The following is a 25,732-nucleotide window of genomic DNA, read 5'->3' on the forward strand; positions in this document are numbered from 1 at the left end:
CTAGACATGGTCCACCTCAGTAACATGGGCTCCCTCCTTCTCTTCCAATGCAAGCGATCTTGTCAAGTCAACTTCTCGGTATGCTACAAACGCGTTAGTTTACATATCGAATAACCTCAAGCTCTGGGGGTGTGTACTCACTCTTAAACTTCCGAGCCGAAACGCCCTGCTGGAACATGACCTGGATCTCCTCTAGGGTACGCCCAGACGTCTCAGGCAAGAAGAAAAATATCCAAGTAGCAGCGCCAATCATCAAGCCACCATAGATGAACCCGACTCTTGCGCTGAGCCCAGCCGCATCTGCATCAAACAGGTATGGGAAGGTGAATGTGACCAGCCAGCTGCAGAACCAATTGGCTCCGGTGGATGTCGCCATAAGCTTGCTACGATTGGGACCGGTAGATATCTCAGACGTCACGACCCAGACAGCTGGTCCTAGTGCCAGATTAAAGACGATCATGAAAATATACACCATGCCGACGATCGTCCGGTCGAGAGCCAGGGTCTTGTCACTTGCTGATCCGGCACCACCGACGATTAATAACACGACTGCTACCGCAGACGTTGATATGAGTAGCATCGAGCGACGACCGAATCGCTCAACACAGTATTGGTTGAGCCAGACTGCTGGCATTGGGACAAGATAGAGTCCCATTTGGATGAGGAAAGAATTCGTCATCCCAATTGCACTGAAAAAGACGATACCATAGCTGGTGATGAAGTTGATACCCGAGGCTTGTTGCCATGCTATAGGGAGGTTAGATGGGCAAAAGAATGTGCAATGGGCATTGGGCATGGATCTACAAACCTTGCAATGCCATTCCAAGATAGGCCTTCCGGCCATCAGCATTCCATTTTAACAAGTCGATCCAGGATCCCTCAGTCCGCCTTTCTTCTTCGATAAGACCGGTGATATACAGGATTTCACTTTCAATAAAATCAGGCCGGTCCCCATGTAACCTTCGAAGAGACTTCCTCGCTTGTTCGACTTTCCCTTTAGATAATAGCCACCGAGGGGATTCGGGGGCAAACAAGATCAATCCAGGGACCAGGATGACGGGGAAGACCAGCTGCACCGCCATTGGGATGCGGTAGGCGCCACTATCATTCCGGTTTTTAGTCGCGTTGTCAACAATGACTCCAAAAAGCAAACCCAGTCCCACATCAAACTGGTACAAGGATACTAGAGCTCCGCGGAATCGGGTTGGGGAGCAGTCTGCGACGTATAAGGGGACTAGGCATGAGATCAAACCCACGGCGTAACCTGAATGGAGAAGTCAGTATTAACACACATTGGCTCTACCCTGAAGATATCAGATCGATTCACCTAGCAATAGACGCCCAACGATCAACAGGCCCAAGTCATCTGCAGCGACTTGAAAGATCACGCCAGCAACCACAAAAGCGCTGGACACAAATAAACCTCCACGACGGCCGATTCGATCGTCCACTAAGAACGAGGAAACGGCACCGACGAGCTCACCAACGTTAATAATGCTGGTAGTAAGAGACTGCATGCTAGCACTCAGGGTAAAAGCACCCGTCGCACTATCATAGCGGCCATATTCCTTGATAAACGGCTCCATGGCCAGGATACCTAGAAAAGAAATGAGTCCAATTCCAAACAAAGGACATCCATCCAGCGCATACCGGAGTAATAGGAAGAGTCAAAACCAAATTGGAACGCAGCAATGGTAATGAACAAGCAAATAGCAATAGCGCGCCATTCAGCACGAGCGCTAGCCGCGACCGACATTTGAGACGACATCTCGGGAAAAGCAGGAGACCGATCTCAAGAAAATTCAGGAGACAAACATGGCTGCCCCTGCCGCCTTATATAGGCAAAAGAAAGCTAAAGTCTGCCCCGGGTTTTGGAAGGAAGTTGGGGTTCAAGTTGCGGAGAAATCTAGACTAGTCAGCGGGCAATTAGCCGATCGAAACACGCAATTTCGCCGAAGAGAGTTTACTGTCTCGGTTGCTGATTGGTCATTCCTCGATCGGTTTGTTGTCCGGGATTAAGCTTATAGCACTTTTCGTCCTCAAACCACTTTCTTACTCTTTACATACACCTGGGGGGATTGGATTTAAGCAGCCGACTCCGCTACAGAAGTAAGAATTATCCGGTCGAGCATTTAACCTCGGGTGTTGGTCCTGTCTCAGTCAAATCAGAAATGGCTGCCTTGGAAGAACAGATATCATTATCGACCGGTGTCGGTCCGGATTTGGTGGAGGTCTTGCTCCCCACAAAGACTGTCCCTTCTTACGAGCAGCGCGTGATCGGTAGAGTGTCTGAGGTCGAGGGGGTTGAAGAGTTTCGTGGAATTCCCTATGCCGTTGTTCCGGGCAGATGGCAGCACGCATTGCTTCGGGACAAGCTACCTGCAGATATCTTCAATGCCACGAAGAATGGGTCAGTGGTCCTCCTTAACAACTTAAGACTTGAATGGACTAACACAAACCGGTATAGTCCGCGCTGTCCCCAGGCTCAAGTGTTTAACAACAGTGATTTTTACCAGTCGCATCTCGACTTCCCCAGTGATGTCGCAGAGTCCGAATTCGACTGTTTAAATCTATTCATCACAAGACCAAGCGCGCCAGCCCTGATTGCAGCGGGCATTGACAATAGAGCCGTAAAACTTCCCGTCTATATATACATCCACGGCGGGGCATACAGTTTCGGTGCAGGAACTGATCCTATATGGGGTGAGTAACCCCTCACAACAGCGCAGAACCATGTCACTAACAAAACCAGATCCTGCCCGTCTGGTTAAGAGATCCATTGATCGAGCAACGCCGATTATAGTCGCAACAATCAACTACCGACTGAACATTTTCGGCTTCGGTGCGTCTACAGAGATCATCCAAGCCCAGCCAGAGGGCCAACTTAAGGGCTGCAACTTCGGTCTAACAGACCAACATATCGCCATTCAATGGGTCCACCAAAACATAGCCGCCTTTGGCGGCAACGTGGCCCAGATGACGGTAGGTGGACAATCAGCCGGCGGAAGCTCGTCTCATGCGCACATTGCACAGGCAGTTTTCGGGAAACGAGATCCGCTTGTCCACCGTTCTATTATCCAGTCCGGTGCTGTGGGCGTTTTGGGCCCAATTACAATGGAACAGGCTGATAGACGGTGGAATACGTTTTGTAAACAGCTGGATGCACCTGAGGATCCAACTTCTCGCCTGGCGCATATGGTAAATCTATCACCAGACAGGCTTCTGAAGGCATTTTATGAGTTGGGATGGATGGTTAGTCCCCTCGTTCTGGATGACTTGACTATGTCAGAAAATGCTGGTTCGCAGTGGAGATGGAATATACACCTAGGTGGACCGGAAACAGATGTGATACCGAAAGTCCCAAGGGACGATGTTGACCCGATTGCTATTCTCATTGGAGATACGGACCTCGAGGTAAGTCAGACTCCTCTATGAATGCAGTGCCCAGTATCATAAACATGTGAACTTGAACTGACAAACCGACCCAGGGCACCATGCACGCTGGGCAGGTATCCAAGATCAAAAGCTACAGCCATCTTCAGGACCTACTAGCACGTAAAATTGATCAAACCGAATTTCGAGATCAGTTCTGCGATTTATACGGTATCCACGCCGACATGTCTCTACCCGAACTTCACGAACAAATTTACCACTTCATGACCGATCTCCAATTCGGGTTACCTGTGCACCTGGCTCGGAACGAATTGAGGAACTGTTCTACCATTGTACAGAAGGTAGCGAAAGACTTCGTTGCCCGTCCGACAAACACACAATCATTCCGTGTGAACGTTGGCAACCCATTCCCAGGACCGAATTACCAGAAGGCACAACATTGTGTTGATTTGATCTACATATACGATGCTTTTGCGGAAGCGTTGCGCGCTGTGGACGAAAATTTACCTGCAGGTGTTGTCAAAAACCACGCTTTGGTGGAGTCTTTCCAAGAAGACTGGATTCGGTTTATTGCTGATCCGATTGATGTTCGTGAAGATGGGCGGGGGACATACTACAATGCGGATAGGATGACAAATGTGGTGGACGTCGACCTTGATAAGGAATGGTCGGAGAGGAGAGTGAGATATGAATTCTTGAACGAGTTTAATCATGCTTCGCAGCAAGCGATGGAGGCATTGAATGGCAATGGACACTCTTTCTAATTTCCAAGCTACGATCAGTGCAAATCAGCTGTGTTCGTTTCAAGTGATGGATTCAAGTTGATGGATTGACCATCTATGTACAGTTACATCCCATTAATATCATTCCTTACTCATCGGACCAACCTGCAACCCTCGATACCCCGGTATCCAGCGATAAGGCAGACTTTCTGGGTCCAAAGATTCAGCCAAGAGATTATCAACGTGCATATCATCTTCCGACGAAGACTGTCCCAGATTATAGGACAGTGCCCGCCGGATAAATTTCGCAAACGTATGCTGGTAGTCCATGTTTGTCGTTGCAACAAACTTATCCAGAACCTGCAGGTTAATCGCGCAGTTGCGCATGATCAGATCGTCCGATTGGCGACCTAGCTTCCGGGCGAGGATGAGAAATATGAAGGATGATTGTAGGAAGTAGGTTCCGAAAAAGCGATACATGAGACATAATCGTGGGTCAACTTGTAGGATGTAACGTGCAACCTGGTAAAATTATCAATGAATGTCCTGGGACGGCTTTTTGATAGGTGGGCTTACGTTTGCGCAGGCAACTGCGTGCTCACCGGCTGTGATGAAATCTGAAGATGCTTGCCAGGCGTGATCTTTGTACATCCGGACTATATCCATTGGTCCGTGCAGAAGCACAAACATACAATGGTACATGTGTAGGCCGTAATATGCCACCTTTGGTATGTTCGGGGGAGGAGGCAAGGTACATTCTGGGTCTGCGATGGTGTAAAAGTCCGGACCAGCAAGTCCTATAAAAGAATTGAACCATTGCTCAAGATTAAGGAGAATATTTGACTTGATTTCAGCCAGAAACTTTTCGTTCTTATTGAAAGTCGGATGTTCACAAAGAAAGCGATGTTCGAGAATTTCTCCCAGTATCCTTTTTATGTTAGCTTTGGTAAAGCACCATTTTGGATTGAGCATACTTGGACAGTGGTAGATAGATGCCAAGCATATCAAGGCTTTTGACGCGGTAGCCAAGCATGGTTCCTTGGAAATTGATCTCCGGACTCCTCAGTAATGGACCTGGCAGGACCCAGACTGCATCAGGAGATGGAGTGGGAAGTAGCTGGCATTCTTGATCTGGGATATGTGGTCGTTCGTTAAATGATAGCGCCACATGTCTATCAATGATATATGAGGCCCACCATAGCCTTGAACAAATCAGCAATCGAGCTTCACAAATAGAGTAGATGATACACTACCTCCTCCTTTCTTCTCTGTCATCTTCGCTAAGAATTGGTGAATCCTTGTACAGCTGCAATTCCTGCACAATGAACTTGAGGAAAGCAAGCCAATAATGCAGACTTGACTCCACGGACTGCTCACTTGGAGAAATACTCGTCATAATAAACGCCGTCAAGGCATCATCGAAAACATGGTTCGCACCGGGCAACGTTCTCGGATGGAAATAATAAGTTAATTTGTCAAATAAATACCGACCCAAGGCGGCCCGTTCTTTTGAGGTCGATTCCGGGAGAGCCGATGATTCATCGGAAGGCATAAAGCAGGCAACGCCTATATCAGATCAGCCACGAATCTCATGTCTCATGCGGAAAACGGAAGACACACATAGCATTGAAAGAAGTAAAGTTGGCTCAGTGGGTCTTGGCGCCCGCTGATTGAGCAACCTTTCTCTTCGAACAAGTAGAGCATGGAATTCCTGGTTGGGCGAGGTAAAAAAGTGCTCTAAAAGTCGACACGCCTCGTAGCGTGTAAGGTGTATAGTAGAATTTCTGGCAGGCATTAACAGGAGTCATGCGGGATTCTTCACATTCTGGACACTTACCGTGCATGTTCCTTATCAGGCTTCAAAATCGAAAATTCATGAAGACAATCCAATACCGGATAGTCAATTGCATCCTACATAATAGGTATTAGGCATCTAACCCGGCACAGAAGAACCGAACTCCAGTTCGAAGCATGTTCAATTTACCGATGCAACAGTAGGCAAGCGCGGAATTTCTTTCCTAGTCGACTTTCTACCCCGTTTCTTAATCGGCCGATCAGAGGTACATCGAATGCGCAGTCCTAAAAAACGGTCACGGATCTTCCCACTGCCGCAGAAAAAAAGCGGGGACATACTCTTGCAACGCACACACCCCTGGGGTTGTGGAGAGCACTTCAATTTGTGGCCGTGACACTGATCACATGCAGACTCTGTCCTCTTATCCATAGTATATGCATTGCCACTGGATGGTATAGGAGAGGTGTTTAAGAAAGAGAGCGACGCAGCCTGTGGAACAGCCAAGACGTCTATCATCACCGCCTTGGTCACCGTGCGAACTGGGGCCGTGGCCAATGCTTCACACTTAGGATTATGTCAATTGTCTCGATTTTGGGATTGATGGACTATTGGATTGAATGACTGCTATTTTGGAACTACTTAACCTTGGAATTGGGTATTGAAAATCTTCCCTCCAAGTGCGGCACAATGGCAGTTTCGCTGTTACAACATGATCTTCTCACGTCATTCGAAATAGGATATCGTGCTGATTTCCTCGATATTCAAAGCACTAGAGACATGATTAGCATTATCAATCTTATCAGTCCACTGTTCAGAACACGATCTCCAGACCCGCCAATGTCATGCCCCATACCGGTTGATCCCTTACCCGCATGCATTGAGACATGCATGCAAGTTTGATTTTAGTGATGACAGGTTGATCAAATGAGAACATCGTATTCAATTCAAAATGCTAAATACTAGGTATCCACATGCCATGACGCCGGTAAAGAAAGAATTAAGCAAGTCCTCAAATGGGAAAGATCGCACTGGAGAATCTCCAATGTACACTATCATATACCAGTCCTCTGTACCCAATATGAAGGAGTTGCGTATTCGCAATGAAAGCAACCAAATAATCTCGGATAAATGAGAAAAGAGCAACCCAACCTTGCCGTCCTTTTGAACCGTCCGTTAATAGCAGCCCAAACGCAAAAATAAGGGTGTCGGATATGTACGCCAAGTCAGCTCCTGCTTCAAGCTTCCAACCCTCATGCCCAGAGGGTTCGAGAGAAAGGTGGCTGACTTTGAACGCCTCTCGTATCAACCCAAGAGAGAGTAAAAAACAATGCAATTCAAGTAACGAATGCGCATGGGGATCATCAGATCGGGATATCAGAGAAGCCAAAACCCAGCATAACCGACCGATTGCCCAAAATAAATGAACATGAACAAGAAAATGGAGTAGAAAGCTGCCTTGGAAAGGGGAGTGAGAGTACTATGCATCGGTATGTCTAGACACGAGGCAAGTAACAAGGGAGAGGGGGAAGAGGGATTGGGTGGCATGTACAATAATGCAAGAGCGCCAGACGCAGAAGATTGAGCCAAACTCCAAGTGGGGGCGAAGGTCAGAGCAAGCTCTTTGCGAAGAAAAGGATAGATCAATTAAATTCAAGGAGTGATCTGTGAGAGTGGTAATTTTAATGAGGAGTCTTCATGACCATCTTGCCGTTGGCTCGTTTGTAGGCCATCTCCACGCCAAGCTCAGCCATCAAGGCTGCACGACTTTCAGCGGAGAAATCTCGGTAGGCATTGGGGTTTGGTTCGGTATCTGGCCGCATGCCGTTCTGCATTGAACGATCATCAATGCCAAAGGAATCTTCGTGGGTGCGCTTAGAGCCAATGCTGCCTGAGTGATATACCATGCGCTTGCCTGTGAATGAGTCGTAGCCTCCAGGGCTTGGCGGGACACTTTCGATAGACGGTTGAACATTGGCGTATTCACTGGCTAGAGATTTCATTACCGGCATGCCCGCATGGCCCATGGCCGATGTCTGGTCATGGCGCATCATATGTGCCGGTGGCAGATATTGTGACGGATCTTGGATCAGATAGGGTGTCGGCTTCGCGGCCTCCACGCGATATTGATTCATATTGTTCTTGGGGTAGCCATTTTGCATCTGCGGTGCCATGGGGTAACCTCCCGGTGTCATATCGTACTCTGATGCGGTGGATTGGTGACGAAGATTAGCATACGCGGTATGAGGCGAATACATGCCAGGAGGTGGTGGAGTAGGCGGCATGTGAGTAGCTGCAGGGTAATGAGTGGGTGTTGAGCCGAAGGAAAGGTGGGATTGGTAAGACGGTGTGGTGGCGTTGGCCATGACAGGCGGCATTGGTCGCTGGTAAGGTTGTGGGCAAGCGAAGGCATAATCCTGTGCCGACGGCCGCCGTTGGATTTCGGGTGGGTAGCCATACGGTGATTCTCCCGTGCTGGTGTGGCTATTTGATCGAGGCCGTTCTACTGATTGCGCCACATAGTGATCTGGTGTAGAAAAGCGATCGGACCGAGCGTATGCCGCAGTTCTATCCTCGTTGAAATCATAATCCTCATTGTGCTTGTCGCCTCGACGTCTCATGCGAACATCACGACGAATGCGGACACGGCATCCTTGCTCGGCAATAATGCGACTCAACGAAGTGCTGGTGGCCAGGCCAGGGAACTTCTTTGCACTATAGACGACAAACGGAACTGATTTGACCTCTAGGCGAAAGTGAAGGAACGATTGTGGGGAGCCTGGCTTTGACGTATTTGGGCCGGTAACTTGGTTCGGGAGTGGCAGGTCCGAGTCTTTATCAGTATCCTTCGTGTCTTTAATTTCTTCATATAGGTGGAAAGTTAACCGATATCGACCCTCGTGTCGCACCGACAAGTCGGGGAAGATGAAATAGCCTGCCTGTAAAGGACGATCGAGATATGCAACACCGGCAACTGGCACGCCGGTCAATACTGGGCACGACGGGGGTCCAGCCATCCGTCCGTGAGCGATGTTCCGTGCATTTTCCAATGTCGCATAAAGGAAGAAATTGGCATTATAGGCGAAAGTGACGTCGGTAGCTTTGTCTGGGTTATTAGGATCGGTTTCGAATATACGCAATTCCACCACGGGAGGCGGGTCAACAGGACGTCGGTCGGCAGAGGCTACATTCCAAGTCAGCTGGGTGGAAAGAAACAGACGAAACAATGCGACAACAAGACTAACACTTGGCTCCAGCACCACAGGCCCTAGCACGTTCTGGCTGTTGCATGACAACCATTTGGTAGGTGAGTTCTCTGCCATCGCGCGTAACCCGTTTGGTGTACGCCTCCGACTCTTTCGGAGCCCTGATCGGTCCGCGGGTCGCCATTTTGACGTTATAGTTCAAACCCTTCGCGTCTCGGCAATTATTCTTTGTTGTTTGTGGATGAAGCTATCGTCGGGAGCAACATCAGTAAAAGCGAAAGGGAAGGATAGAGAGTTTGTGGGAGGGGGGCGTAGGGGTCGACAATTTGGTCGACAATTCGGTTGTTCTCGGGCGCGCGCGACGTACAAATCCAATTCAATCGAATCCACGGATCGACTCGAGGAAGTCGATGATGAACGCGACTCGGGAAGAAAGCAGGTTCGATGTTCCCTGGTTCCAACCGGTCGATCGGGTCGACCCTGGGGCAGGATCGGGCGGTCAATCGATGATGGTCGGGTGTGGCTGGAACATGCGAACAAGTCGAGGGAGAACCTTCGAAATATCACAGATGATGATGGACAACCTTTCGATAATCCTGAGCGACAGGAAGTGGATGAAAAGATGCGAGGAGAAGGTTGGGAGTGTGTGAAAGAGAGAAGGGAGGGGGTGACACGCAACTTCTGCCGTTGGTGACTCGCTGGGTACGAGATCTTTGTATGGTTCCCGGCGGTATGCACAATGTACCCAGGCGGTACTGGTAATGATACCACAGGCCCCCACCGTAACCATACACGGGTTTTCCAAGATTTATTACTCGATAAAGTTGATTTCTACGGTTATTCTTAGCTTAAATACGGGGGGTCCATGGGTCCATACGCTGTCCGTAACAGACAAAGAGTCTCGTCGGTGTCCCTATTCGTTCCTCATTACTCCGTAGGCGAGATGAGATCTGGTATGTGAAATCGAAAGGAAAGAAAAAAAAACCCCCCTCCATAACGATGAATAATTCGAACACTTCAGACGAAAATCGAGAATAGAGGCATGATTTCGGGGCTGTCGAAATTCTCTTCGTTATCGCGATCTGCGGTTTCAGGCAAGCTTCCTCCACTTTGGTCCAGTTCAGTGCTAGTGGGAGTTCTTAGGGCTCCTTCGTGTCAACTTGCTACCCGAATCACATCCGATCCGCTTGTCTTTTCCCATAGGCTCCAACCGAATGAATACATGGTCGATTCCTATCCTGTGGTCCTTGGGACTGGGCTTGTAGATCGTTTGGTCGAACATTCTTTCCGATCTACGGTTAGAGCAAGGGTTCTCCCTCAACTTCCCCGACATCGTGCTCTCTCCCTTATCCAGCCCAGTCCAACGGATCGGGGTGGCCTTCTTTTCTTTTCATTTTTACATGGACCAGGGTTATTGAGAAATGGTCGGATGAAAATTGACTTGTAATAACATGATTATTATTTTTAATATCCTCCTTGGCCAATATGCTAAGCCAAGGCAACTATACAGACAAGATGCCGTCATTTCCCGACCAAGTCTCTCTTTAAGGCCAATTAATTCTTTTCCCCCTGCTGACGTGGTGAGGCCCAGTACCGATCTTGTATCAAAAATACATATTTTGAGGAGAAATTTCTATATCAGATGAAAAGCAAAGACTACTAAACTCTTGAAACACAAGACTTGGAGATCCCAGTCTCCCCTACACGTTAAACTAGTCTGGAGGATTTGTATCCAAACCTTCTCCCCCTCCTCATCCGTGGACCACATCATCTTGGCAGCATCATCCTAGCAGCCAATCAGATCTTAGCCAACGACGGTCTTAGAACCGACTAGGCGGTTTTTGGTACAAGAGGCGCCTTTCGCCAGCTGTCCATTGGCCCCACATGTGGGTCGTGAAGCCGTGTAAATCCTGATCTGCATCCATTTATGATTTTAGACATTCTGTTTCTTTAAATCCCTGATTCCTGTACTCTGTACGCAGGTCATGGTCAGACTCCGCAAATCGGCCGGTGATTTGTTGCCAAGGCTCTTTTTTCTCCTGTACGTTGAATGCACATATACGCTCGTAACCTATAGCTGCTTCTGTGGCTGCATTGAAGAAGCGCTCAGGGAGAGTTTTTTTTTTTTTTTTTCTTGCATGGTGCGTTGTCTAGTCCGAGTCAATCCTGAAGAATAACCTTCAAACCTGTTTGTAATGGTCTCTAGGCATCTCGCAGTTCTATAGCGCACCACAAGCTCTTTCAAATCATTTGTGGCACGGGATCCCTTTGATTCCCCCACTTGGAGACGGACCGCACCGCTCGAAGCCACGGCCCCATTCCAACGTTTCCATACAGTACAGTCTCGTAACCGGCTTGTGGGCTGCAGGTTTTAGTTTCTGCACATCACCGGAAATGACCTTCAACGGTCCAATAGAAGGTGGAGTACATTGTTCAGATTTGTTATTTTCTTTGCAGGCACATACAATTCCCCGAGGAGCCCTTATTTTCAGTCTTCGGGGTCTGCTTTTATGCAGGTCAACGGGCAAATACAGCACATTATGTAGAGTCAACTTCAACCCATTCTAGGGCTGTAATGGTCGATTCGGATTGGAGGCCACAATCATGCATCCACATTCGCGCTATGGGAAATAGAGTGTCGGTCTCTTTTTGCCAATTCCAGTCTACGGTGCTTTCGGAATTGGCCTCGTGCTGTTGTTATTCGCAACAATCCTTATTCGGTCCGATGAAATCATAATGAACGGTGATCACCCTTAACGGTCGGCTAGTCGGCCATCGGCTTGTCCACATCCCATGCAAGGCTTTGGATTGAGCAGACTTACAAGGGTCTGTTGGTCTATGGCGTTCATTTCCCACCCCCTCATACACCCCTCATACCTCCTCACATCATCGACCACGTGTGATTAGGGCAAGGGCAATGATCCTTTGGAGAAAATGCTACTGCATATACGTACGGGCTTCAATGGAACATATTTATCCTTGGAACTGTCGAAGTGTAATTTCACGTTTCGGGATCGACGAGAAAAGCGGAAACAAAAGATTGACACCCCGTACTTCCCAGGATCGCCATTCCAGAAGGATACAGGATTAGGGGCAACGCGTGTCTTGGCAATTTATTTCGTTTGAGCAAAAGCGTGGCAATGTACTCCGGAGAACTGATTGCCCTATATCAGCAGAACGTAATTGTATCAGATTTCCAGGTTCATATCCACTATTTACGTTAAATGTCGGAGTTCCCCGGGCTCTCCGCGATCGCCCCTTTCACGGGCCAAAGAACAAAGAACAGATTTCACGGTCAGGTGAGAAGATCAATATGCACGTAACCTGATCTATGCCTAGTACGGAGTAGTCTCATAACCCCCATTCTGGACAGGAGGATTGGCATTCGATCTCGCTTTGAACTGTTATTTCCAGTTGAATTTGGCCCCCTTCTTGCATCTAGCCCGTGGAGCGATATGTAACCTACGCAATATCGAAGGGTTTTAGTCGGTTTCAACGGCTCGTCAAATGCAGTAATCCCTGTCTTTGGAAAATAGATGATTGGCAAAGTCGTGGGACAGCCACATGGTCTGACAGGGGTCTTGGGGGGTAATGGCGTAAGACATTCAATCCAGATCATCATGGAATTCCGAATCCCTAAATCCACCGGCCATATTGTCTGGGCAGATATCGACCTACTCAGATCAATCCGGGGTTTCTGGATGGGAAACATGACTCGGTTCCGAGGTTACTCGCCGCATATAAGCGGCAAGTCTCAGCCTCCCATTTTCTCGATCTGATATACGTTTTACGGGACAGTTGATATCCTTGCGGATGTTAGACCGCTAGTTAATAGGGGCTATACCACGTGGAATGATGGAATGAAGCGCATGAAACCAAGACCATCATGGCTAGTGCGGTGACATCAGAGATAGGGCCGTTCAAACAAAAAGGATTTCGGAAAACATGCTCCCGGACCCCGACTTCCTAGTTCGTTACGGAGGATATAATACGTGACTTGCTGCACTAGTAATAGTAGTTCGAAGATCAGCGAATCATGCGGACCTAGACCTTTTCCGCTTTTGGTACTTGAGTGCGACCTTTGTTCGCCTCGATTTTAAATCAAATCTCTTGGACCTCCATTGCATCGCTCATAGTTACCTACCTCGTCGTTGCTAATTGCTCTGATCTAGATTCCGTTGGCCCGGACTGTACAGGGATTCATAAATCACTCACATTCCGTTGCGGTGTACGAATCGATCATGATCGCCTGATCCGCGGTATGTGACTTATGCGATTGCCCGCATTTAAATCACTACTGCGCGGAGTGCACCGGGGAATTGTCGCACTTGAAAAGTTGATTACAGAGAGTCACATAGGGTTTTAGTCTTGAGTATGAGGATGGGGCTATAGGACAGCCGAAATACATACCTGGTTGGGTCTAGTCTAGGTGTACTCTGATTTAGTATGACCTTCGATTGTTAAGGTAGCGAATGGACCCTACGCCCCCGGGGGCCTACCTTGGGTCTTGCAGGGTTGTATTCGCTTCAACAGTATATTGCGGGTGCCGGTAATATTCTCCGGCTTCGTGGGCTGGAACGGATCGGGCTGATCCCGTTCGTGCTGAAATGTTTGTGGCTCTGGGATCTTCAATATGCGGTGAATGTGGAGCTCGATATATAGTGAGCTCTATCATAATCAGAAGCAAAGTGATCATCTATGCAGTCAATCAATTCCAAGCTTTTGAGGTTTAGTCATTTGCTTCACTACATGTGTCAATATATTGCTGGCTGTCTATTCCCTTTAGGGTATCTCGGTCGATACGAATTGCGGATCTTGGAGCGATAAACTAAGAGCTATGGTTTCTTTTTTCTTCACAAAAAAAGAACCAAGGTTGGAAGCTTTCGTGGCGGGAGCTCGTGCTTGGAAACTTCGATATATATTTTGGTTTTAGACTTGACCATTGATCTTCAAGATCGAAATTTCTTGACCTTAAAATTGCTATAATCGAGCAAAGAGAACACTTAGACAGAAGACACACCAGGAATAAATCAAAATCTAATCTAATCCATCATGATAATCAAATTGCGCACCAAAATGCATAAGAACTGCAGGTGTAAATGTTGTCGACATGTGCTGATGTCAACGGTGATTGGCCCCACACAATATGGCAAGAACCGCGTCTCCAGCTCCCGAGCTTCTGGCCTCTTATGGATCTTCTATCAGTCTTGCCTGCTTTCGCGACAAAACCATACGCACATATCCTGCCTTCGCTAGAGCGCAGCAAACTCACCACCGTCGACCTTATCACTCTTGACACGCTTGAGATTGCGAAACGCGCCCATGTGCCCCCCGCAGACGTCCGGCGGCTTTGCGTTCGCGTCGTCGAGGCGCTGCACGCCGACCTTGGATTCCAGAAAACACAGACAAATATAGATTCCACGGACGAGAATGACCCTAGCTCGAGTATCAATGCGGATGCTGCTGTTACCCTTGGTCCCTCGATCAAGCTTCAGCCGTCGCGATGGGACATGATCAGCACCCTAGACCCCACTATGGATGCACTTTTGGGAGGCGGCATTCCAACAGGATACATGACGGAAGTGACAGGCGAAAGGTCCGTGGTGATGGAGTTGTTCAATACAATGATTCTGACAATATTTCAGTGGCAGCGGCAAGACCCAATTCCTCCTGAGCCTACTCCTGGCTGTTCAGTTAGCCAAACCCCGTGGACTACAGAAGCGTGCCATCTACATATCAACAGAGCACCCGCTAGCCACAAATCGTCTTTCCCAATTACTCGAATGCCACCCATATCTCTCGACCCTCCCCAAAGACCAGATCCCGACGCTTGAGAATGTCCTCTCTATCAACGCCATGGACCTGGAGACTCAAGACCACATCCTCAACTACCAGCTTCCGGTTGCAATTGCGAAATACAATGTTGGACTAGTCATCATGGACTCACTCACATCGAACTACCGCGCTGAGCATACCGACCACAGTATTCTAGCCCTCTCCAGCCGAACCACCGCGCTCGCCAAGCTAGGCCACATGTTTCGCAACCTCGCCGTGAAAGAGAACATTGCAATTGTCATCGCAAATCAAGTCTCAGACCGGTTTGAGAGTGTCGAAACCATTATAAACGATGCATCACGGCCTGGCTTCCCAATCCCATTAACCCCAGCAGCTCGGGATTCTGGCGTTGCCTCGCCAATCCCTCGAAACAGGTCCGATATACTGGGACCATCAACCCAGTCACCGCATGATGCCCCTTCTTCTTCTTCTCCATCTTCATCCCAGTACCCACCCGAAGATGACCAATTTGCTGGATCATACCTCGTCGGGAATCCGGCTCGGAACGACCTCATGAGCCTTCTGCACCAGGAACGCTTCTTCACTGGCTGGGGAGATTCCGATTATCCTAATACATCGTCCCTCAAGACCCCAGCACTGGGCTACTTCTGGTCCACGCAGATCGCGTGTCGCATCGCGCTTTAAAAAAGAGACTCGTTCTATGTTTATGCCTTGGGACGGTGCCTACCCTCTATCCACACCTTTGGAGCAGATGGACCCTCCTCAAGAGCAAGCGGAGAAGGTATCCGAGGCAAAGTCGGCATTTGCTACTGCCCGGCAAACACATACAGGGGAAATCACATCAGAGGCTCCCGTCTCCAACGAAGAGAAGTCTGCTACCCAATCCCCCAAGGAACCAGCACCAACGCCAGTTCCAAGGACTGCGTCCCCGGTCGTGCCCGAACCGGAGCAAATCACAAGACGAATCATGAAAGTAGTATTCGCTCCTTGGACTGCTGGACCGAGGGAGCCGGGGGTCGATGGAGATGCAACTGGATCAATACCAAGGCCACGAATTAGTGAGACAGGATTTGAAATTTGGAAAGGAGGACTGCGGAGCATCGAGCCGGAAAAGTAATATTTACTTGATCTCATTGAACCGAGGATTCAAAGGGGATATTTACTTACGACCTTGTTTATATTTGCATAGCACGGAGAATAACAATTGCATAAACAGACAGAATTATTCAACTGTTCAGCGACTCGAAAACCTAGCCCTCCAAGGGATAAGATTAGGGTTCTCTGGGATATCTTACTGAAGGATTAAACCACTAGCTTCCGAATTTACGTTGTACTATTTGATTGACACCGAACTTAATATTATTCTCTTACGTAGGACAACCACCGGTCGATTACAGGCTGTGAGATGGGGACAGCATGCATACATCATTCTAAATAAAGAGATACAAGGAAAACTAGGAGTTTGACATAAAACCCAGTAGGTATTGAAGCTCTATAATTGATTTCATGGAACATTCAATAGAACTAGTATGAATCGCGCCATGGCATCCACAATGTTCTCGAGGTCATTCTCCCATTAAGAACGATCATCCCACACCCATTCACGAATAAACATCAACAAAACCCACCAACATATTCATGCAAATTTAAAGTGATGTCGAATTATGATCGTGTGACCAAACCAATGAAGTGACCCTGATATCCAATCCCGTGGATCGACTCGGACTTTTACCCCGCAACCCTGTTTCTAACGGCTCTTCCTTGTTTTTTCCCACGTCACAGCCTCGTTGCCACTGATCCACTGTGCTTTTCCAAGAGTGTGAGGATTGAGTTCTTCAACTCATCTATCAATTCATCGTGAAGACATCTTCTCAAGCTCTGGGGTTGATCTTGAGGTCGAAGCTGTCGAACGGGTCGAGGTCTTGATGAATGACCTCGCTCTCAAATATTGTTGCCTGGACTGACCTTATCAGCTTTGATGTCTCGTCTCAGTGCATGAGATCAGATTCGACTTGGCTCGATCAAATCAAGTGTCGATGTACAGCGACGGTGCAAACACTGCAGTATGAGATTATTCAGATTACAGGATGAAAGGAAAGAAAGAAGATTCGATAATCAACAGGTCTCGAATCATATTTCAAAAGATCATTATTTCATCCCCAGTGGATCACTCCCCTCTGCTCAGCTCACATCAAGAGACCAACGCAGAAAAAACAGGAAATCAAGACAATCTAAAGAGAAATTCAACGAGAGGAGGTTCTAGGGTTTATCCCTTCAACCAAACCATCTTGACATCTATGCCTCGCCAAAATCTCACATGTTTTGTGTATGCGCGCCAGTCAAGTATACACCAAAGATCAACAAAAAACAAACAAAGGCATCAATAAAGCAACGACAAATTTTCGCTTCCAAGTCCAAACATGAGAAAGATGCATATGTGACCATCTATTTGGCCATCTTGGCAGGACGAATACCAATGCCGTTGGTGTTGCGGAAGAAGAGCACACCCTGGCCTTCACCGGTAGCACCCTCCATCGGCTCAACCCACTGGCAGGTACGGGCACTGGTCCACATGGCCTTGAAGAAGCCTGTCCAGCCGGTCTGAGCCTCGGTGCGGTAGTGAGTGCCCATGACGCCCTTGATGGCCTCGCTAGCCTCATCGGCGTTGTAGAAGGGGATGTTGCTGACATAGTGGTGCAGAACGTGGGTCTCAATGATACCGTGGAAGATGTGGCGACCGACGAAACCGAAGTCACGATCGATGGTGGCGGCGGCTCCACGGGCGAAGTTCCAGACCTCGGGCTGGTAGTGGGGGAGGGTGGGGTCAGTGTGCTGGAGGAAGGTAATGGCGACTGTGTGAACGTTAGAATGCTGATATCAATGGAGATTTTAGGTTGACAAAAAACTCACCGAGCCAGTGGTTCACCCAGAGGTAGGGGATACCGTACCAGACCAGCAGGTTGAGCCAGCCGAACTTGGAGCCGATGGTGTACAGAAGTGCACCGGTGAGGAAGAGACCGAGATCACTCAGGGCAATCAGCTTAGCGTCCTTGGCCTCGTACAGAGGGCTAGCGGGGTCGAAGTGGTTGACACCACCGAACCATCCGTTGGCCTTGCCCTTACCACGACCCTCGGGCTGCTTGGCGTGGTTGTTGTGGCCAGTCACGTTGGTGCTGAGGTACATGAGCCAGCCGAACAGCTGCTGAGCGATCAGGTTGCTGGCAGTCAGGATGGGGGTCTCCTCCATGAGCTCGCCGAGCTCGTGCAGGGTGCGGCCGGTACGGGTAGCATACTCCTCACGGGTCTTGGGGACGAAGACCATGTCACGGGCAAGGTTACCAGTGGCCTTGTGGTGCTTTCCGTGGGAGATCTTCCAGGAGAAGTAAGGCACAAGCAGGAGAGAGTGGCAGACCCAGCCAACGGTGTCGTTCAGCACCTTGGAGGGAGAGAAAGCTTGGTGACCACACTCGTGGGCCAAGACCCAGACACCGGTACCGACGAGACCCTGGATGACAGTGTACAGGGTCCACAAAGCCACGCGAGCGGGCATGAAGGGGACAGTCTCGGGGGTGACATAGTTGTGGAAGAGGTAGAAGACGCATCCCAGAATGGCGAAGTCTCGGAAGACATAGTACAGACTGGTGATGGCGGAGCGGTGGAAGCAGTGCGCAGGGATGGCATCACGGATCTGCTTGATAGTGAAATCGGGGATCTTGAACTCGTTGCCCAAGGTGTCTACCAACTTGCTCGCCTCCTGCTCTGAAGCCATAGAAGACAGAGAGGTCGACGAGGGCGACTGGCGGGGGCTGTCGAAGGGCGAAGCCGAGACCGAGTTAGGTACAGACGACTCGGTGGTGGGGTTGCGATGAAGCGCCTGGCGCTTGGGAACAGCAGTGGACGACATGGCGAAGATGGAAAAGTTATACAGCCAATCTGTACAGTGTCTCCGGTGCTATTATACGTTCGTCCAATCGACTGGATCACGAACGACGGTGTTGAGGAAGGGGGGAGGGGGAGTTGCGTTGGACTGGAGCTAATCCACGCAGTTCTCTCAACAGCTATATGAGTGGGGGAGATCAGTGTCCAAGTTCTTGATCGGTCAGCTCGAAAGGACATCAACTCACCTAAAAGGATGAAGTGTTGACCTTGTGGTGACACAAACTTCAAGACTGATGATTATCCCCGAGAGTAAAATAGACAAGAGGGGAAAGGAGAGAAGAAAATTGCGCTAACCCCGAGCAGAAAGAAAAACGAGCCGAGCAAAGAAAGGGAGAAGATCAGCTTCGAGAATGTCAAGAAAAAAAAAACGAAAAGGGACCAAAACTGGGGGTCCATGGGTCCGTGGGGATGATACATGTACGGTCATGGTATGATCTGTACACTATCATTAGCCCTTTCCCCTGCACTTGGCAGTGTAAGTAACGTAATTATCGTAAGTAGGCTTTGCAAAAAACCAATCCCCACTTGATTCCATCCCCATCGGAATTGACGATGGCTTTTTTTATTTTATTCTAAATTGCACTCTTTCTATACCGCCATCTCCGACAATCCGCAGTGAAATTCCTGATTCGATCTATTTGATATTTTCCTGCATGAACTCAGCCGATCTCACAACCTTGCTCCCTGGTTGAAATACCATTGGATTATGTTGGGCAGATCGCGCCACAGCTGCGGCTTAGCCAACAATTAAAGGTGAAAAAAAATACTCGGCCCCACCGAGTGGTTCTTCAGGACTGGGGGAACTTCAAACCTTGAACTAGTGGAATGCCTATCGTGGCGACAAACCGGGATCGATCCTAAACCTAATTGGGCCCTCAACACTCATCCGGAAATTTCATTATCTGGATACACGGTCCGAAGGGTTCCAGTCTTTGCTACATGTCAACGAGCCTGTGATAACTGATAAATGATGAACACCAATTGACTGGAATCCAAGGGTCGCAAGGATCTCCCGATAAGAAAATGAGTAGGAAAGCAAACTCTCTGATATTCATCACATGCGGGCCTGGTTGCATAGATCGACTGCCTCGGCGGGTCATTTTCGTGCTCGCGCCCATGCTATATCACGCTGCGGATTGGCCCAGGCTGTTTGGTGGCAATTGACATGCGCCGACATGTGATGGTTCATTCGGAATATTGTTGATGGTATGGATATGTAATTTACGCCCGCGGACCTCGGAAGAATATTAATTGATGGCAATGTTTGGAGGAAAATCTAAACGATTAATTACATTCTCATGAGCCAATTCTAGACCTTCAAATGGCACGATCACCTTTAGACGGCGTAAGATTGGGGATAACTCGGCCGGTGTGGCGGGGACTCTCCCTGGGGCTTGTTGGGCCGTGGCCGGACCCGCCGAGTTTTTTGTTGAGGAGCCCCCACCAATCAGCGGGCCCCCACTTGTGTCTTTTTGCAAAACGGAAAACAGGTACGTGTACGGACCTTAGGGTTTATAGTAGGAAGCACTTTCTCGTGATCACGGACATGACTGGGAGAAAAGGGGTTAATTGCAGGTAACACGCTATGCTCATGGCAATGGTGGTACAAATTCATATTCATGTCTCGTAGATCTATTTACACGTCCATCTGGCATACGCAAGATCAGAAAAAAAAAAGTAAAGGCGAATGCGAACAGGTTGGATCATGATTAGTGCACTGCTGCTCGTCGCTCCGAATCCACCAGCCAGGACGCCCCACCGGGACTGCCCGAGGCGCTGAGGCTGACCGTGGTCTTGCGCAGATCTGGCAGCACTAGGACCGTCTCCCCGTGGTTGTGATAATCCACTTCACAAGGAATCGGGTGTCGCTGGTTAGCCCCTGCGGGGGCTCCCGTGGCGGAATCCGTCTTGGCTGGTGAGGGGGCCTGCAGCTGCGATGGGGCAAATGTTCGGATCTCCAGGCCAGGCAGGAGAAGATGACCGGGTTTCTGGGGGAGGAGAAGAATGGTAAAGCGGGTAGTTTCGCCCTCACGTGCTAGGAAGTTTCCGCGTCGACGACCTCCGAGGAGCCAAAGCTCGGGGTTGGCGTGGATCTCGTAGGAACATTCTAAAGGTTGTCCTGAATGCTCCTGGTTTGTTGGGGAGCACCAACGGCGGGTATGGCGAAGGGTCAGCTCAGCTGGAATCATCTGGCCAACGGCCGCGTGGGAAGAGTCAGAGGACACATCCAGCCCTGTTTGGAGCTGCAGCTCAGCCGTGTGGACCACTTGGATTTCGGGAATCTCCACAGGGATGATAATACAGCGGGTGGGGATGGTAGGTTGAGATGGAAGTCGAATGATAGAGTTGCTCTGTGGGGGATTAATATCAAGGAATCGGTAAAAATGGGTGAAAATGCATAGCAAATCAACTTACCTCGTGCCACGCCATCAGCCACTGGCGCACTTCTTCCGTGCGTTCCTTAAGCCCGTCCAACAAATCATCCCAGCGGACAGCCCGATATGGAAGCATCTCCAGTTCTCTTACAAGCCCAATCACTTCCATGTCTGAAGTAGAGAGTTGAGCCCGGAAACCGCCGATAAGATGTGAGGCAAGTAGTGATGCATATTGACTATAAGGGCTGGATTCAATTGCGGTCAAGAAAAGCTTTTCAATGGCATCAAAGCACTCATCATCCACGCATGTAAAGTCAACACGTAGGCGGAGACTCCGTTTCCCTGAAGCAGGGGCATCAATCGACGTGGCCGTGCTCCCCAACGGACGTATCTTGTATAGAAGGGACGCGGGTTGCTTAGGGAAGACATCCAGAGCGACGGGGCCCGTGATACTAGATTGCACGTCATAGGCCTCTGAGCTGGGCAGGCTGCAATTGGTAATTCGGAGAGGGATCAACATGGCGGGGCTGACTGTGAAACGTGAAAAGAGGATTTCATCCTTGAAAATGTCCTGCACGTTGACCGATATAGGGAGCGTGGCAACAATGTTATGCATGGTCGAAGAAGCGAATCGGCCCCTTTCTGTCTCATACGTGACTTCTGCCCGTGCGGAAAGTGTTGTGAAAGCTTCTTCCACGGTGTAAGGGATCCGTAGTCGCACAAACGATCGGGTTGGCAAGTGTGTAAACTCTATAGTTCCCGAGTCATTGTTGGCCACGACTTCTAGTTCGCCTTCCACAACCTCTGCCTCCGCGATCCGAAGACGAAGCCCTGCAGTGGCCGGTCGCACACGAACAGCGCCGCTCTTGATATCGTTTCGCCCACTGGAGAGTTCCAGCTCCAGCGTGCGCATGGCCTCTAGATTGATCAAGTGTGGTGACACAACCTTGGCCTGCAGACCATTTGGCGGAGGGTAGCAATATATGTATGGGCGGTGATCGGTGCTATCTGCATCATCGGTCTCCCGGAATCCAACTGGCAGATATGAATGTTGGTTACTGTTGAATGCGAAAACAAGATTTCCAGATTTCATCTCTAGGCGATCCACGACATATTTGCCTTGGAGAGTAGTCTAAGTTAAGTTAGCCGTGGTAGTCTCCACATTGTTGTATCAAATGTCGACCTACCGGAGAATCAATAAGGATTTTCGTCTTCGTCGACTTGATCACAACTTTGGTAGATCCTTCAATCCAATGCTCCACACTTTGAGAGGGGCTGGCGCTGACGAGCCTGACCTTGATCGAATCGATTTCGATTTGCGGACCCAGTAAAAAGCGTAACTCCATTTGAATTTGAAATCCATCCTTGTCATCATAAAGCCGGATGGCAGGGTCTACTTGGAAATCCGCAAAGAAATCAACCAAAGATGTCGTAACGTCCTTCTGTAGACAACCCAGACCCTGGAAAAGATCAGAAACATACCCAGAAAGCTGTTCCTGTTCTAGCATTGAAGTTGGCCTGGACAGGGCTCTCTGTCTATCTGACAGCTGGGATTGTGAATATGAAGCAAACTTGGAAAGCAACTTCAGCACCATACGAACATAATCTTCATGGCGTTTCAGTTCTCTCAAGCACCGGGCATAAAGCTCGAGCATGCTACCCTCAAGAACCGTCCAATTTCTACTGCCGTAAAATGGAGCCATCTGATGGAAGTATGAAGCAGCTGTCTCGTAATCCGCCTGGCGGAACCGCAAAATGGCAATGTCGGCGAGCGCAAGTTCAGCAGAGTTAGCACGGCTTGCTGCCATGTTGTGGCATATAATGCGGTCGGTGAGGTTCTCGTAGAGCGACCAGAATGTATCTCTTGATTTCAATGCAGCCTTAAGCGTAGGAAGCTCAATTCCAACCAGAGAGGACTGCTTTGTCTCTGTATCATCTTGTGGCTTAGATTCACTCTCATCATCCAAGGAGACATTCGATAGACCACCTGCCCCAGAACGATGGCTATCATCAAAGAGGAGGCCCAGGTCGGTCCATTTCTTCGACCAGCCACGTCGACGTGCAATCTCCTCGAGAGATCTCCGCGCGAACAAAAACAGCGCACCCCTCCCAGATGCCAGCTGTTCAGAGCCGGTCTTCTGAGTGATAACGGGAACTTGCTTTGGATGTTCCAAAGTCATTCTGCGCTGAAGCGAGCTTACATCAGACATATCCTGTGTCATCGGACGACCCGGACGAGAGGAACCTGATGCTAGTGAGCTAGTCCGGCGAGGTGCCTCAGCGCGGCTTTCTGTCGTTGGTGCACCAGAGTTCGAGGCATCGGCAACCTGTGCCACCGCATGAAGGGAGGATTCAGGAATCATAAGACTGGTAGTGAACGTCTGATCCAAAATTTGCAAGGCCGCCGAATAGGCCCACGAGGATACAGCATTATCAATGAAGTTTGCCTTGGCGTCGTTTTTAACATCCTCCAGTCCAGCCTCGAGATCATAACGAAGTGTTCGTGCGGCGAGACTGATGAACTCCGTGGACCTTTCACAGATCTCTGAAAGCAGCATGAGATTTTCCGGCTTCTTATCACGGGTGGCTGTTTCATTTCCAAGGAGCGATGGAGCTCTTGCAGCTCGTAGAAGTAAAGCCAGTTGCCGCGAGAAGAGATAGGTACGGAAATTGAAGATAGAAATGTTGCTTCCCAGGATCATTTCTCGATACGGCATTTTGGTGGAAATGAGTGGGTAATCTTCTGGTCGAATCTGCAGTTGAGAGGGATCAGTCTCCTCATTGTCCCCGGCGGCAGGTCCAGCCTCCAGTGCCTTTTTGGCTTCTTCAATCAGGATACTGCTGGAAGTCAGGAGTTCACCACCATGCTGACCACCATTTCCTTCGACCTGATCTCGAATGGCCGCATCCAAGCCGGCAGATAGCTCATCATACCCAACCAGCGCATCATCGAAGAGACCAACATTCTCGAAACCACGCGCGAGACCCTCTTTGAGTATAAAGAAGGTGCAAAAATTCCACCCAGGAAGACTGCGCTGGGAATCCTTTTCCTTGATATCCTCTTCATACTGAGCCACACGCAGATCGAAGGAAGCTAAAATTCCATTCTTCATCTTGTCAATCAAGTCTTCCAGCTGCTCAGTCAATTCAGGGGATTTGATCCCAGCCTTGGGCAGCCGCAGCTGTGCCACACGGTCCACAGCAGTTTTAGAAGACCCATTGAAGTCGGCTTTGACTTTCTCTAGAATAGTAGTTGTACCCCGGCCCCATTTCGACGTGGGCGTGGGTGCCTTCTCCGCACCATCCCCGTCCTGAACCACATGTAGAATAAGCCACTCAAAGGCATCGTGCTTCTCTTGACTGCTACCAGCAGTTCCAGTCGATTGTGAAGTGCTCGACGCTCCTTGGGCCTTGATCCATTCGCGTAAAGTTTTGCGCGCCGTAGCTTTGTAGGTGTCGTTATCGTCACAGCGGAGGAGGAAGACCTTCAGGTATGGAGTTTGTCGCAAGCCGGGGATCTGATGGCGCCTGTGTGCAACTGTGCCAGGGCCATCGCTAGATGGTTTGCGTTCAGCACTCTCAGTTTGCGCTGAAACAAAGCCGATGCGGAGCGATTCGATTGACCGAACGGGGCGGGTTGGTGATTTCCAGTGGAGGTTCTTCAGGGGGAGTTTCGATTCGATAATGGATTGAATTTGAGGGAAGAGGCCAGATGGATCCGTGTATTCCACTGTTCATCATAGCTAATTAGCTTCGATATCTCCAAAGTCCTCATACTTGGGGGTCGCTACCGGTCACATGGCTCGAGGCCGCTTGCGAGGGGTCCATGATTCCCGGGCGCGATTTGGGATACGGCCAATGGCACTTAGAGCATTCCGATCCAAGTACCACAAGCTACTGTATGCCTCAGTATACCTCGAGAAAGTATTGGTGAAGTCGCGGGGTTGTCGAAGTTGCAAACTCCCCGAGGCCAGCTATGGGGCGCACAGGCCGCATCTTGGCATTGTCTATAACTTGCCTTTTTGGGGTTTAAATCCTGAGTTCCCTTTACTTGCAACGTTCCAGACTTCCTTCGATGTTATATTCCACCCGGCTGTTGTTTCATTCTGCTGTTTTATGAATGATCGCAAATATATCAGAATTTTTCTTGGCTAATAGATCACCTATGGCTCATAGACATAACCGTATGGATCATGGTACTTTAATACAGTAAATGTGAGATGAACAATATCACCAGCATTATGAGGATACACACACCGTGAGGGTTTAACTTGGAGGAATTTACATAAATATTGATTGGTCTATGCTCAATACAAAAAGGCCAGCAAGGACCATGCTTCTGCAAGCTTGAATGTATATGTAGTCGTACCCTGTCATTATACGCAAAATATAACAGAAAATAGAAAATGTGCCAATAGGGGTAGATGGGAGGCGTCAACTCGCTCAGATAGAAACACCGGATTCGCAGATGAAAGGAAAATGGAAAAAACAAAAAAAAAAAAAAAAAAA

General features: G+C 49.1%; 8 protein-coding genes across 8 annotated transcripts; 3 read left to right on the forward strand and 5 right to left on the reverse strand.

Moving 5' to 3' along the window:
• N7484_001992 (sugar porter family MFS transporter) lies at positions 1–1,756 on the reverse strand (the record flags this gene model as incomplete). The annotated part of the gene is made up of 5 exons (XM_057112412.1): positions 1–83; positions 142–747; positions 809–1,264; positions 1,328–1,597; positions 1,651–1,756. 5 exons carry the CDS (start codon positions 1,754–1,756, stop codon positions 1–3), a joined length of 1,521 nt encoding a protein of 506 aa, XP_056977149.1.
• A 415-nt stretch (positions 1,757–2,171) lies between these two features.
• N7484_001993 (alpha/beta-hydrolase) lies at positions 2,172–4,157 on the forward strand (the record flags this gene model as incomplete). The annotated part of the gene is made up of 4 exons (XM_057112413.1): positions 2,172–2,410; positions 2,468–2,703; positions 2,753–3,414; positions 3,489–4,157. The coding sequence occupies 4 exons, from the start codon at positions 2,172–2,174 to the stop codon at positions 4,155–4,157; spliced, it is 1,806 nt and encodes a 601-aa protein (XP_056977150.1).
• Positions 4,158–4,256: 99 nt separating this feature from the next.
• On the reverse strand, positions 4,257–5,742 carry N7484_001994 (fungal specific transcription factor domain-containing protein; the record flags this gene model as incomplete). The annotated part of the gene is made up of 5 exons (XM_057112414.1): positions 4,257–4,637; positions 4,692–5,043; positions 5,090–5,317; positions 5,369–5,681; positions 5,736–5,742. The coding sequence occupies 5 exons, from the start codon at positions 5,740–5,742 to the stop codon at positions 4,257–4,259; spliced, it is 1,281 nt and encodes a 426-aa protein (XP_056977151.1).
• A 1,847-nt stretch (positions 5,743–7,589) lies between these two features.
• On the reverse strand, positions 7,590–9,297 carry veA (sexual development activator VeA; the record flags this gene model as incomplete). Its single annotated transcript, XM_057112415.1, has 2 exons — positions 7,590–9,091; positions 9,153–9,297. The coding sequence occupies 2 exons, from the start codon at positions 9,295–9,297 to the stop codon at positions 7,590–7,592; spliced, it is 1,647 nt and encodes a 548-aa protein (XP_056977152.1).
• A 5,005-nt stretch (positions 9,298–14,302) lies between these two features.
• Positions 14,303–15,593, forward strand: N7484_001996 (uncharacterized protein; the record flags this gene model as incomplete). Its single annotated transcript, XM_057112416.1, has 2 exons — positions 14,303–14,709; positions 14,759–15,593. The coding sequence occupies 2 exons, from the start codon at positions 14,303–14,305 to the stop codon at positions 15,591–15,593; spliced, it is 1,242 nt and encodes a 413-aa protein (XP_056977153.1).
• Positions 15,594–15,660: 67 nt separating this feature from the next.
• N7484_001997 (uncharacterized protein) lies at positions 15,661–16,026 on the forward strand (the record flags this gene model as incomplete). Its single annotated transcript, XM_057112417.1, has 1 exon — positions 15,661–16,026. The coding sequence occupies one exon, from the start codon at positions 15,661–15,663 to the stop codon at positions 16,024–16,026; it is 366 nt and encodes a 121-aa protein (XP_056977154.1).
• Positions 16,027–17,354: 1,328 nt separating this feature from the next.
• N7484_001998 (oleate delta-12 desaturase odeA) lies at positions 17,355–18,813 on the reverse strand (the record flags this gene model as incomplete). The annotated part of the gene is made up of 2 exons (XM_057112418.1): positions 17,355–17,761; positions 17,820–18,813. The coding sequence occupies 2 exons, from the start codon at positions 18,811–18,813 to the stop codon at positions 17,355–17,357; spliced, it is 1,401 nt and encodes a 466-aa protein (XP_056977155.1).
• A 1,744-nt stretch (positions 18,814–20,557) lies between these two features.
• Positions 20,558–25,051, reverse strand: N7484_001999 (putative TMEM1 family protein; the record flags this gene model as incomplete). The annotated part of the gene is made up of 4 exons (XM_057112419.1): positions 20,558–21,199; positions 21,264–22,355; positions 22,411–24,953; positions 25,015–25,051. 4 exons carry the CDS (start codon positions 25,049–25,051, stop codon positions 20,558–20,560), a joined length of 4,314 nt encoding a protein of 1,437 aa, XP_056977156.1.
• Positions 25,052–25,732: the final 681 nt, after the last annotated feature.

This window comes from Penicillium longicatenatum (genome assembly GCF_028827895.1).
Source record: "Penicillium longicatenatum strain IBT 33135 chromosome Unknown contig_1_segment0_segment0, whole genome shotgun sequence".
Taxonomy (NCBI): Eukaryota; Fungi; Ascomycota; class Eurotiomycetes; order Eurotiales; family Aspergillaceae; genus Penicillium; species Penicillium longicatenatum.